The sequence below is a fragment of the Zootoca vivipara genome, chromosome 2 (genome assembly GCF_965207765.1).
Source record: "Zootoca vivipara chromosome 2, rZooViv2.hap1.1, whole genome shotgun sequence".
Classification (NCBI taxonomy): Eukaryota; Metazoa; Chordata; class Lepidosauria; order Squamata; family Lacertidae; genus Zootoca; species Zootoca vivipara.
Window position 1 is genome coordinate 30,592,322 of NC_142584.1, and position 14,662 is coordinate 30,606,983.

The following is a 14,662-nucleotide window of genomic DNA, read 5'->3' on the forward strand; positions in this document are numbered from 1 at the left end:
GTGGTCCTGTTTTGGCTACAATACTACCAGCACTCCACCACCTGAGCCTGCTGTTGGCAGGAGCAATAGGACTGAAGTTTATGGCGGCAACTCTGCTCACAGGAAAAAATCCTGTTGGACTCGGCGAGGCTTGCTTCCCAGCAAACACCTATGAAATCGAGCTGCTTGCATGTCTCATCAAACTCTGTGATAACAACACAGAGAACTGCAGCAGCAAGGGAGGGAGGCTACGCCTTATTGGAATTTGTGCTGCCATGCTCAGTGGGTGTGGGAGAAGCTGGAGGCACATTGCGCCCTCAGAGTTTCACGAAATGTTTCATAGTCCAAAGGTGATGGGGGGGGGGTAAACATAATCTGTTAAATTAAAACCCACAATCTCCTCCTCCTCCTGTTCTCATATTGCAGACTCCAGCATTCTCCAAATACCTTTGTCATCCCACCAACAGAATTGCTGCTGCTGGTGCCGGACTGTGCGAAACGCAAGCTGTGACTCTTAGAAAACGAGTTTCTGTTCCTCAGTTGAGATGTTGACCCTGCTTTACCTTACCAAGAGCTGTTGAGTGATCCCTGTTCAGGTGGTATGGTAGAATTATAGCAAATGCAACCCCCATCCCCACCAATGATAGTTAAGGTTCCACGTTACACTTCATTCCGGATTACAGTACTGTAAAAAGCACACAGAGTTTCCTATGCTTTGGGTGATTGCCTCACCTCTTTGCTACAGCCGCTGGACCTGACTTCTTGTTCATTCAGAGGGATGGTTCATGCTTCTGACTTGGCACCGCTTTGGTACACTGGGGGGGGGTATTAAAAATATTAACCTTCCTTCAGCATAGCCCTGTTGGAATGTGCCTCCTGGGAGTACTTCCTACAGAGAGGCCATGAGGCTCAAGTCACATCTCATACCCCTTTATCCTAAATTAGAGAGCCCAGCTATGATTACTCACGGATGATGCGAAGGCATTCAGCATCTGTGCTTGGAAACAGGCACCAGCATCACTTTATATGACACAGGAATGATACCTGATTAGTGCCAGGCTATCCTCTCCACCACCAGCCAGCCCACCTGCATGGAATTATACCAGGTGAGCTGTTAACATAAAGCTGTTTTAAAGGTCTGGAAGCTAAGGCAGGTGAATAATGCAGCAGCCAAGTTGCTGTGTGGAGGACCTGACCTGAAGGTGTTTCACTGGCCCCCAATTAGTTTCTGAGCCATGTTCACGGTCTTGTTACTAACATAATAACAGCCTTGAACAACTAGGGACCAGGTTACCAGAAGGACTGCATGCCCCTGCATAAACCTGTAACACCACTTAGATCATCTGGGGAAACTTAACTCGTGGCATTGCACCCGACATAATTGTCAAACAACTGTGACCCGAAAACAGGCATTGGCCCACATCCTGGAATCAGCCGTGCAGGAAGCATCATCCATCAGTAGTTTCAGACTGTAAAGGTGTACCATTCATAAGACTTATGTTTAGGGAAGCTTTTAATCTTTAAGAAATTAGTGTATTCTAATATTTCTGTTGGAAGCCGCCCAGAGTGGCTGGGGAAACCCAGCCAGATGGGTGGGGTATAAATATTATTATTATTAATATTACTCATAAGACTGAACCCTGACGCTACTAGATTTCTGATTTTAACTCTGTTTTTATGGTACCATTCTGCTAGTTTTCTTGTATCTTTCTACACTGGTTAGTGATGTTGAATATTAAACTATTAAGAAATGCTTTTAAATAAGTAAATAAAAAATAACTAGAATTGCCTCTTATCGAGAAACCCCTCAACTGGCCAGGTCTGCTGCTGTTGTGTATGAAGAGGTGAATCATTTCCCAGATTGGAGCTAAACATTGTGTGCACCAGCCTGATGGTTAAAGAGGCAGCTCTGGTGGCCAGCTGAAAAGTTAGCAGCTGCTGAAGTGTGCTTTCCCAATTTTATTTGGGGTGGGGGGTGGATGAGAATGTGTCTTTGCAGTCACAGACATTTGTTACATTACTGTCTTATGGTACATATAAAATGCTTTGCATAGGACCACAAAAATGTAATGTGCAAAGCCACCCTGGTTGTTGAAAGGACTACCCTTCGATTCCACAAACAAGTCTTGCCTTTGAATTCTATATGGTTTCCATTTACATTCAGCAGCAACATTTCCTCAATGTCCAGCAGATGTTCCTCTTCTTAAAACAGAAGGAAATAACTAGAGCAGGTAGGAGGGTAGGGGGTGACCCAGTTTCCCTGACCTTTTAAACCAAAGGGGGCATTTTCAAAGCACCGGAAGACTCAAGTCTTGCCGTATTTATTGTATTATGCACAATTCCCTGTGTGTGGCAATCACATTTCATTTCCCATGCATACGGAGATTTCTGTATGACAAAGATACATCTCTTACCAGCTTCTTATTCTTTTATTTTTTTAAAAAAAGCTTCCTTTTGCACAAGCATTATAGGTGGGTTAGAGTTGTTGAGTTGTCACCACATTTAGTCGATCAACTAAATTAGTAGCATTTTGAATTGATTAATTGGCATTCAAATAAAATAATGATTCTAGAGAAACAGGCCTACTTCTTTTGTTTTTCGATAGTGCACACTTCTGCTGCATTAGGACTAATTGTAGCAAAGACATCCCCACCTCTAGGAGCAATGAAAGGGTGCCAACCTGAATAAAATATTATATGGGGGGGAGATAAGCCCCGCCCTGCATAATCAATCATAAGACGTGGCACATAAACACCATTTGGATGGCAATGCCCATCCACTGGGGGGGGGAGCTGGCCCTTCAAATTTGGGGGGGGGTGAAGGGACCTTATCCTGTAGGAGTTCCCAGCCATGATTTTTGAAAGTACTTACATTAAAAACTATATTAGTAGTAGTAGTAGTAGTAGTACCCCGGCCATCCGGCTGGGTCTCCCCAGCCACTCTGGGCGGCTTCCAACAAAGATTAAATTACATTATAATGTCACACATTGAAAACTTCCCTAAACAGGGCTGCCTTCAGATGTCTTCTAAAAGTCTGGTAGTTGTTTTTCTCTTTGACATCTGATGGGAAGGCGTTCCACAGGGTGGGCTCCATCAAGAAGGCCCTCTGCCTGGTTCCCTGTAGCTTTGCTTGTCGCAGTGAGGGAACCGCCAGAAGGCCCTCGGTGCTGGACCTCAGTGTCTGGGCAGAAAGATGGGGGTGGAGACGCTCCTTCAGGTATACTGGACCGAGGCCGTTTAGGGCTTTAAAGGTCAGCACCAACACTTTGAATTGTGCTTTGTTCAGTTGGTGGTCCATTTAATCAGGGGCACCATTTTGACTCACTTGTCTAGGCAGCTGATTAGTCCAGGGATGCATAACCTCAGGCCCTCCAGACCTCTTTATGTGGCCCTTGGGGCTGTCCTCAAGCCACACCCCGCACTGTCCATGCTTTTTTAGCCTCATTTGGTGCTTTTTCCTGGCGGCAATGTGTCCTTGCGGCTGTGACGACGCCTCTTGTCTGCCTAGGTGGAGGGTAGACAGGTGTGAGTGTGTAGAAACTCGCCTGCTGAAGAACAGGAACAGTCCAATTGGTTGCTTTTCCTGCCCACCTTGGCATGTGGGAGCTGGAACGTTGCCCAGAAGGGAATGCGGATCTGTGGCTGGAAAAGGTTCCCCACCCGCAGATTAGCCTTAATCAAGGAAATTCTGCAGCCCTGGGTTCATAAGACCTAGCTTGGCCTCACCCACCAAATCCTATGGCATTCTTCTGAACTTTTAAAACAAAGTTACAATGCAGTCTTGTGCATGTCTACCAAGTTCAATGGGACTTACTCTTGGGCTGCTGTAGCTAGGAATTTAGCCTTAAGGACTGTTATGCTTCCCTGCTTAAATCCAACAGGGTCTTTGGACTCCAGCCACAAATTGTTATATATAATTGTTCAGTCTCTCTTTCTTTGTCTCTCTCTTTCTCTTTCCCTTACTGCACACACACACATGCCTTTTGTTTGCTGCTTAGTCAGCTTTATACTGCAATGTGTGGCAGCTATTGTAAATTCTTTCTCTTACAGCCGGGAAACAAGCACGCACGGTCAACACAAAATAACAAGATATACACAAACTCCTGGCAAGTATGCAAAGTAAACAAACAAAAGATTCTCAAGGAGAATCTGCTGCCTCTGTGCAAAATTTCTGCGAATGTTTCCTGCTTCTCCCTTAAAGGGAAATGAAAGCATACAGGGCCGGATCCAGCTAACAAGGTCCGCCAGCCAGTGTCGGCCTGAGCAACCATGTCCTCTAGCTCAGCAGGGCTTTCCCCTCGTCGTCCCGCTGCACCCACCCAGATTGGCAGGGGGAGGGTTTGGAGAGCCCCTGGAGCAGCACGTGGGGGCAGGAGGAGAGGGCAGACCATGCTTGTCTTGATTGAGAGATCTGCTTAGTCCTATGTTGAATTCCTCCCATAGACACAACACCAGATGCTCTGTGCTTTTATTTATACCAGTTATATCCAAAATATGCACAAACCTTTTGCATCAAATGTGTTGCTGTGAGCCCAAAAAGGGAGTGGTCATATGTTCGCTGCGCAAAGGCAATGTGGGAGAAACTAAGGCTCATTTCATAGAGCCTCCAGACTTGCTTGTATTTTGTGTGACGGATTCAAGACCACCTCAGAAATTTAGATTTGTGCAATTACATATAGTGGGTTAAAGCACCATGTGATCCTAGTGAAACACTTCTACCTTTTTTAAACAACAACAGACTTTTATGGTTAGGGAAGTGAGAGGGAAATACACTGAAAAGTGTGGGGCGATCAAAACAATTATCAATAACACATACGTAAATGCAAGCAGATCCGAATGAAATCAGGTTGAATGCTCGTTGTTGTACCGGTAGAACCTCTCCACAAAGAGATTACACAGATGCTCGGCAGAGACTGGAGATAGTCTAACCTCTGCATAAGCTTTGTACAAGCAAATACGGGTGAGTGCTCAGTAAACAGGTAATCTGGAGAAACCATCAGACCATGCTGTCCTCTACCCTATGGATAAATTGTCTCATTAGTAAGTGGGCTGAAGGCAAAGGAGCTCAGGGCTCCTGTTGGTACAATCTTCCATGTAGGCAGGAACCAACTGCGCTGGTTCTGACACTCACAAACCATGTCACAGAGGGACTGTGCAGCAGAGGGATGGTTGCTGTTCATCCACAATAACCATGCAGGAGCAGCGCTGATGGCACAGCAACAACAGTGCGCGTCCCTTTGAACAACACTTCCAGTGCTGATGATCAGCTGGAGAAACTGCAGTCTGCTTGGAGAACAGCCTGCACCTTTCCCCTTTTCCTGCGCCCTCCCTCCTAGTCTGCACGATGGGTTCTCCTTGAGCCCCCCTCAAATGCCAATGATACCATTAAGTCTACAATCCAAAATCATGTAACTGCACGAGCCTGACTGCGATCCACACTGCTGACGAGTGGCAAGAGCAAAGAGTATGGAAAGGTGTCCATGCAGAATCAGGGCCCCTTCACATATTAAACCAGGCACCTCCAAACTCAGCCCGCCAGATGTTTTAGGATTACAACTCCCATCATCCCTAGCTAACAGGACCAGTGGTCAGGGATGATGGGAATTGTAGTCCCAAAACATCTAGAAGAGGACCAAGTTTGGGGATGCCTGCATTAAACCAAAAACTAGGAACCTGTGGCCTGAAAGATGTTGTTGGACTATGACTCCCAGTCCCATCACCCCTCACCATTGGCCATACTGATGGGGCTGATAGGAACAGGAGTCCAGCAACATGGGTGGGGGGGGATTTCCCCTCCCTGCCTGCCTTAGCTGTTTAAGAATACAACAAAGATACAAGCCTGTGTTTGCAAAGACATGTTCGTCCATTGGGGATTGCCATCCACACCATGCATTCACTCTTCTTCCACTTTAACTGTCATGGCGTTCCTGGGAACTATAGTTTGTTAAGTGTGCTGAAAGTTGTCAGGAAACCCCTCACAGTGCTACAGTTTTCAGCAAACTTAACGAGCTACAGATTCAGGTACCGGTAGATAGCTGTGTTGCTAAGGTGCTACTGGACAATTTTATTTTATTTTTTAATATATATTTCTACTGCGTCAGACCAACACGGCTACCTACCTACCTGAATCTAGAACCATCATGGAAGGCACCACATTGAGCTTCATGAAATGGAAGTCCTTTAACGAGCTACAGCTCTCAGTACAGTATTCTTTGGGGTAAGCCATGGCCATTAAAGAGGTAGGAGTGCTTTAAATATATTGTGTCCATGTGACCTAACTCGGAGGCAGTCCCGGGTTTAACCGAAATTGTGGGGAGATCGCAACAAAGAACACAGCGGGAGACAGAATGTGGATCCGGAAGGTCGCCCAGAACGAAAGCAGGCGCCCCCTTTTATTGAAAATTTTAGGAACTGTCAATGTTTAACCAGAGGTGCATCCTTCATCCAATGACAATTGGTCAAGCCCCAAAGAGGTGGTGTTCTTGCATAGCTCACATCCTGCCAACACCCCAAAAACACACCATAAGGGAAGTCCCTGTTTCTCACGTTCTCCACGACCATGCCTCTGTCACCTGCCCACTCCTCAAACATCCCCCTCCTCTCTAACTCGTGATCCTTGGGGTTTTTCCACCACTCTGCCATTTTCCCATTGTCTTTCTCCTCACCTGGGTCTGACCCTTCAGGCTTGAACCAGCCTCCCCTGTTCTAACCTGCTCTAACCGGTTCCATCAGGATCCCCCCAACTCTGGCCAGCCCAGTAGTGACCTGCTGCCCTCTAATGTCCCCCTGACCTAACTTGTGGGTGCGTGTTTGTGCATACTGACGTACAGGAAGGTTTGCCAGCACTGTACGTTGTGTTTAATAGCTGAGGTTTTTGATAGCTAGTTTTATCTGATGCGGTTTGCCAGCATCAATCTAAAATCACTGCTACACGATATAATACGGTATGCGAAACAACCTAATGCATGCCTAATTATTTCAGATTTTGGAGCGACTGGGCTCCTCCTCTCTCTTGCGTCCTGCGCTGAAAAGCAGGGTGGGGAATGCTTCTACCGGCTTGCTAAAGCCACTCAGCTAATTGGCGACTGAGCAGATTACACGAAGCTATAATCCAAATGCAAGTGGACCGTGAGGGTCACAATTATTTTATTAAAACTGAGCAGGTGCATACTCGGGGGAGGGGGGGGTTGAGTCTATGAATTTACTTCCTTGATGTGTGTGCGCTTCTCCCTTCCAGGAACCTCTGTCTCCTCTCCTACAAGTCTATAGTGAAAACACACACGCCAAGATGAAGCATTAGAAGTTTTGATTGCTCATATCTCTCCAGCCTTGCCCTTTTAATATAATTAGGCCCAATGGAAGAAAGCGTCCAACCCCTACAGACGTCTCGGGTTTTTTTTTGCTACTTCGTAACATTCCGCCTTTCTGGGCGAGAGGAGAGGAAAAACCTTTTTTTTTTGTGCGCGCGCGCGCTCACAATAACTAAAGAAGAAGGAAGGGGCGGGGCTGCATCTTTTTTTCTATTTGCATATTCCAGCTTCACGATCCTATCTTTGCCTTCGAGGGGCGTTCCCAAGGCGTATTCGCTCCTCCTTTCCCCGAATCTCATTGGTCCATAATAGACCCTTCGGGGAGCTGCGCCCGCCCCCTTGGTAAAATCTCAATGACAGGTTCTGGAACGCTCAGAGCCCGAGTAAAGCTGCGATTGGCGGGGCGGCGCCTATTTGTTACACTCGCAATCAGCATCCTATTGCCCGCAGAGCGTTCCGGGCCCGCCCCGGGGAACACCTGCTGCTGCTCCGAAGTTCCCCAGGCCCGTCCTTTGGGATCTGCCGCCCGGGACTATTATCGCACTTTCCAGGCAACTCTGACCACCTCGCCTGCCGTCGAGTTTCCCGGGGCGCCCGACTCAGCCAGCCTTAAGGGACGAGAGCATGATGGACAACGGGGGAGGGAGCGAGCTTCTGCCCCGGCTGTGCTGCCCGGAGAAGGGGCCGAACGGCTACGGCTTCCACCTGCACGGGGAGAAAGGCAAAGTGGGCCAGTTCATCCGGCTCGTGGAGCCCGATTCCCCGGCCGAGAAGTCCGGGCTGCGGGCCGGGGACCGCCTGGTGGAGGTGAACGGCGACAACGTGGAGAAGGAGAGCCACCAGCAAGTGGTGAACCGCATCCGAGGCTCGCCGGGCTCCGTGCGCCTGCTGGTGGTGGACTCCGCGACGGACGAGCGGCTGCAGAAGCTGGGCCTCGAGTGCACTGAAGACCTGGTCCGGGGGCTTCCCGACGAGAAGTTGGAGGAGGCGAAGAGCGGCGGCCAGGAGCCGCGGGAGGCTGCCCAGCGGGAGCCGGACGTGGCGGAGGAAGATAAGAAGAAGAAAGCGGACGGGGAGGAGGAGAAGGAGGAGGCGAACCACGCTGCCCAGCGGGTGAGAATCTAGGTCACTCCCGGGAAAGAGGGGCAGAGGAAAGTCCCAGGGGGGTGGGAAGGGAAGCGGGGGAAGTAGGTTGGGAGAAGCAGAAGGAGATGCGCAGATATGGAGAGATACTTTTCAAAGCAGAGGCTATGTGGGGGAAGGTAACCGCCTTTTAAACAACGGAGTGGCAGGCAGAAGTTCAACCGGTGAGGGTCTTTCCGTTAATGCACCGGCAAGAAAGTTTGAATGGGTGCTCCTCTCGCAACGCCCGAAGCTTTTCTCACCGTGGCGGTCGGCGGAAGCGCGCTACACCAGCTAAATTTCTGCCTGTCGCTTCACTCTCACAGACATTGTCGCTGCCGTGGCTGGGTGGGTGGTGGCAACCCTAAGCCATACAACGACCTGGGATGGATTCGAGGGGGGGGGGAACACCTACTGTATCTCTTAAACAGTGGAAAACTGAGGCTACAATCTTAACTGTGCTTACTCAAAGTTCCATTCAGGGGGGTTACTCTCAGGAAAGCGGTTAGGATTGCTGCCTGGCTGTAACTCCTAGTATAGATGCAGCTACTGGCTTCTTAGCTTATTTATATTATGCTTTTCCTGGTGGATAAATAGTCTGAAACACCAGACTATTTCCTTCCCATCTCCCAAAGATTTCTTTGGTGTGATTCAGCTAACTTTTCTTTTTGGGTGCTGATGAATAACTCAGCTCTGCTTTCTCCCTCTCGCTTCCTCCTCCCCCTCTCATTATGAAATGTGACCTCTTGAAAGCTGGGTCGCTTCCGCTGTGTGTGATCTGAATGCCAGCCCTGCTGGCACCCACATGAGTCCGGAATGCCGCTGAGTCTTGGCTTGCAGAGAATTATTGAGAGCTAAACAGCGAGATGGGTTAAAACAAAAAACAAAAAAACACCCATCCAAATATTAGAGGCCTCGTGGTATGTCCTCTGCCAGAGGCAGAAAAATAAGTCTTCTGCAAGGGACTATAGTCAGAAATATTCTGGTGGTATCCAGTGGGCAGGAAACTGGGCACTCCTGTAATCTAGTGTAATAGTGCAAGTTCAAAGTGTTCCTTTAAAAAGCAGTGCCAGGCTTTCTCTTTTGGGGTGGTGGTGGTGGTAAATTTCTTCTTGTTCTGTTCTAGCATTAGATCAGTGAAGCAGAAAGAACCTTCCCAGTATTTGCTGGTACTCTTCAACTTGTTCAAATTCCTTTTCTGGTATAAACCTGAACTGTGGTTTTTCTTCTGGTAGCGCAGCAAAACTGTCATTTCCTCCATACATGCAGAGGTTCACTGCAGATGACAATCTTGGCTTCAGATGAAACCTTTTCTTCTCCTTTTTCTTTTTGTAAATACACTTTTTGAGCAGAGTGCCCTGCAGGTTTTTTTTTTAAACTACCCCTCCCCCATCAGACCCAGAAGCCAATGGTCAGGGATGATGGGAATTGCAGTCCATCAGAAACACTTAGGGGGCACTAGTTAGGGGGAGATTATTTTAGAATAATTTTGATATTGCTCTATGCATTCTTTTGTTTGTGACTTAATTACAGCACAACCCTGTACTTATCTACTTGGTAGTAAGCACCATTGTAAGCTGGGCTTACTCCCTGATAAGTGGATGTAGGATTGTGGCCTTTATCTCATTCTGCTGCTTTTTCTCACACCTTTTCCCCCAGTAACTCAAATGAGGGAATCTAATGTCTGTTGAAAAAGATTACTAAACGAAGGAGCCATACTTGTTGCACCCATTCTGAACCTTTTAGCATAAGATGGGATACCTATTTATGCATGTAATAGTTTTTTATCCCTTTTTCTTTTTATAATGATCTCACATTGCAGATACAAAACACAAAATTCAACACTTTAAACGTTGGAACCCCCCAAAAAAATATTTAGTTTGGGAGCACATTTTAGTTAGTCCTGCACAGCCACAACAAAACAAATAAAATTGCTGAAAACTAGTGGTGCAATCCTAAAAAATGCCTACTCAGAAGTAAGTCCTATTGATTTCAGTGGGGCTTCCTCCCAAGTAACTTGGCTTCAGACTACAGGCCAAGCCAATAACATCTTGCCTTAAAGGCCTGATCAGTGAATATATGATTGTATAATGTTTTGAGTGCTAGTTGGTATGGGGAAACGAGCATTTGTCTGTTCCCCCTGTTTTCACTTATTGGATAATTTCCTCTCACCATTTATAAAATATTACAAAACCTACCAATATTTTCACTGGAGTATGATCTACTAACATAAATGAGCAAGGTCCTAATGATTGTAACTCAAAGCTGCTCTGCAGCAGCCCTTTGTCCACAGGGCAAGCTCAAACCAGAGTCAAGAGTCAAAATGGTCCAGTGACTTAAATGGTAGTACTGTACTGTATTGGATCTGGGAGGAGGATCCTAGATTTGGTTCTCCTGTGGGCCCTCTGTGCAGCCTTGAGGAAGTTGCTGTTTACCTGCTGCCTTCAGTTTAGTGTGTGTGTAAAATGGAAATAGTCATAATAATACTAAACCACCATATTTGACAGTAAAAATAAAGATACAAAAGTTGCACTCCTGAGCAAACTTAACTGGGAAGCAAACTCCATTGAACATAGGATGGTGCTGTCAAGCCTTTTTATAGCAGACTTTGCAAAGGATCCACGGTGGTATGAGAAGAGACGAGGCCTTTAAGAACTCCTGTAACTTCACCCAAATATATAAGAACTGGAACAGCGGGGGTGGAGGGTGGGGATTAACTTGCTTTGGAGTAATTTGAAGACGCTTTTGCATGACATTGGTGGATAAACTTTTCTATCCCTAGGACATCTGAAATAATTGCTTCTCCAAACTTGCCCACTGTTATCAGAAGTGGTCAGAAGGTAGTTCTGGGAGCCAGTGGTAGATTAGCAAGTGTTTGTGACTCCCTGTGGTTTAACAGGAGCAACAACTAAAAGCTGCTGAGTTGAGTTTGAAGTGGGGGGAGGGAAAACGAGGAGTGGATTTGTGTGTGGCAGGACTGTGAAATCTTGTTATAGTACTGAAAACCAAGTCCTGGACTGATAAATGTCCTTGAAGGTACCTGGTTCTTAATTCTGTACCCCCCTCTTCCATTTTGCACCTGGAACTCCAGGATACTGTACTAGTGAAAAACAGGAGATTATGAAAGCTGCCTACCATGAATACATAGCCTGAAATCTGTCAATCTCTGGACTTGTTGAATATATAGCTGCATAGAAATCTGTGGCGCAGTGGGGTGTGTGGACTGTGTCCAGTTCTGGGCACCACAGTTCAAGAAGGATACTGACAAGCTGGAACGTGTCCAGAGGAGGGCAACCAAAATGGTCAAAGGCCTGGAAACAATGCCTTATGAGGAATGGCTTAGGGAGCTGGGTATGTTTAGCCTGGAGAAGAGAAGGTTAAGGGTGATATGATAGCCATGCTCAAATACTGTATATAAAATGATGCCACATAGGAAGAACTTCCTGACAGTAAGAGCTGTTCGGCAGTGGAATTTGCTGCCCAGGAGTGTGGTGGAGTCTCCTTCTTTGGAGGTCTTTAAGTGGAGGCTTGACAGCCATCTGTCAGGAATGCTTTGATGGTGTTGGACTGGATGGCCCTTGTGGTCTCTTCCAACTCTATGATTCTATGATTTTTATTTCACCACACAGTTTTTCAGCCAGTTCTTAACTTCTCCAAAAAGAGAGGGGCCTTGCTGTGTCGGAGCAGTGCAGATGTTTTGCCTTGTGCCTTAGGGGAAACCTGCTCTGCAAGTGTGTGGGGAACCAGGCCCAGGAGATGGTTTGATAAGCTAAGCAGGTGTGGACCTACCGTAACTACTTGTAAACCAGATCAGTAGTTGGCTCACCAAATACCCTTTAATAGGAACCCAACAAGACAGTGACGAGGGATTGAGGATTGGAGTGATCTTTCTGAGGTATTATGGCAGTGGACAAAGCTGAAGTGTAACTTTTGAACAGATGTGTTTTTCGGCAATTAGACTGCAGTTGGGTCAATGCCAACTCCCTTATACATATTCCAGGTTTCAGCCCTTGTGTTGAAAGCAGTTTCTGTGGCTGAGCCCTGGCACATACAAGTCATATTTGCATTGCATAGGTAAATGTAAAGGGGACCCCTGACCATTAGGTCCAGTCGTGACCAACTCTGGGGTTGCGGCGCTCATCTTGTGTTATTGGCCGAGGGAGCTGGCGTACAGCTTCCAGGTCATGTGGCCAGCATGACAAAGCCGCTTCTTGCGAACCAGAGCAGCACACGGAAACACCGTTTACCTCCTGTAGCGGTACCTATTTATCTACTTGCACTTTTGACGTGCTTTTGAACTGCTAGGTTGGCAGGAGCAGGGACCAGGAGCTCACCCTATCATGGGGATTTGAACCGCTGACCTCCGGATCAGCAAGCCCTAGGCTCTGTGGTTTAAGCCACAGCGCCATTGCATAGGAGGTTGATGTTAATCGCAGGAATCCGAGTCTTGGGGGGGAAATTCTCAATCTGTTTACTGAAAGGTTTATTGCTGGGGATGGGGTGCTGGTGTGTTGACACCTTCTTGCCTTGAACTCCTGGATTATACCTGCAGGGTTCTGGAAGTGGGTAGGCTGGCAAGACGCCAGGCCTCTGGAGCAATGGCAGTACTGGCAATGCACATATTACTACTGTATGCCATAAGAAGATGGATGCTGGATGAGGCCAATTTAGCATCCTGTTCACATGGTAGCCAACCAGATCCCTGTGGGAAGCCTGCAAGGAGCACCCAAGCAGAAGAGCTCTGCTCTCCTATTTATTTACTGTATTATTTTATTTTATTAAACTTGTATACCTCCCTTCATCACAAGACCTCGGGGCGGTTCACATAATAAAATCAAGGTAAGAACACAAGCAAATAGTTGAAACAAAAAACGAAACGATAACCCCCCTTCCCACAAACACATTATTATTTATTCAATTTATAGAAGTGCATACCCTATAACTCCCGGCAACAGCTTTTCATAGGCCTTTGGCCTCTGGCAGGAGGAATACCATAGCTGTTGTGGCTTGTAGCCTTCGATAGCTGTGTCCTCCATGCATTTGTCTAAATCTTTTAAAGCCATCCAACTTTGCAGCCCCTGGCTATCTCCTGCAGGAACAAATTTCATGGTTTAACCGTGTAAAGTAGTACTCTTTTTAATCTGTCATTCAGCTTCATTGGCTGTATCAGTTGGATTTGATTTACAACCAACTCTTGTGAAACAGAGTTTTAGAAAATGTGGGAAGTGCAAACCACTTCAAGGCTTCACCCACGTATGGCCTAAAAGCAGGGGCAACTAACCGGTGGTCTTCCAGATGTTGCTGGACTACAACTCCCATCAGGCACAGCAAGCATACCATAGCCAGGGATGATGGGAGTTGTAGTTCAAGAGTAGCTGGAGGGGCAAAGGTTCTCCACACCTGCCATACCGGTAGAGGGAGGATACACAAAGGCAGGAATTCATGCATCCATGGTGCAGCAAGACTTGTTTCAAGTGCTTGATAGAAAGCTGTCTGTCATTAAAACAGGTGCAAGTGACTGACTTGAGTCATCCACACACTCCTTGAGGATATTAAGCTGCTTGTTTGACTCCCAACTCCCAAGTGTTCAGATTACATCTCAAAGTGCCACACTTGTAAGAGCACCACATGTTTATGCAACTGCTGTGCTAGTTGGGGGTAAATACATTCTGTAAATATGTGTATTTTTCTGTGTTTTGATTATAGCTCACAAGCTGCAGGAAGTTACATTTTAACCCAGGGGTCAGCAAACTTTTTCAGCAGGGGGCCAGTCCACTGTCCCTCAGACCACAAGTGGGGGGCGGACTATATTTTGGAAAAAAGAACAAATTCCTATGCCCCACAAATAACTCAGAGATGCATTTTAAATAAAAGCACACATTCTACTCATATAAAAACACCCTGATTCCCGGACTGTCTATGCCAGATTTAGAAGGCGATTGGGCCGGATCTGGCCCCTGGGCCTTAGTTTGCCTACCCATGTTTTAACCAGTGGTTGCAGTGCAAATAACTGGAACCCAGTCTGTGAGGCAGGTGTGGGGAACCTCTGGCCCTCCAGATTCTGTTGAACCCACAGCTCACATCCCTGGCCCCACTGGGCATGCTTGTGAGGGTTGATGGACATTGGAGTTCAGCCATATCTGCAGGGCCGAAGGTTCCCCACTCCTGCTGTGCGGAGTAGCTAGAGATAATTCACTGAATTATGCCAAGGGGGCAACTGCAGCATATCATCAATTTTGTTTTCCATGGGA

At 47.0% G+C, this 14,662-nt stretch overlaps 1 protein-coding gene across 1 annotated transcript in view; it reads left to right on the top strand.

Moving 5' to 3' along the window:
- The first annotated feature begins 7,659 nt into the window (after positions 1-7,659).
- NHERF1 (NHERF family PDZ scaffold protein 1) overlaps positions 7,660-14,662 on the top strand; it is a 55,980-nt gene continuing 48,977 nt past the window's right edge. Inside the window, exon 1 of the mRNA XM_035104395.3 lies at positions 7,660-8,402. Coding sequence (XP_034960286.2) covers positions 7,914-8,402 — 489 coding nt within the window. The 5' untranslated portion in view covers positions 7,660-7,913. The remainder of the gene's footprint in view (positions 8,403-14,662) is intronic.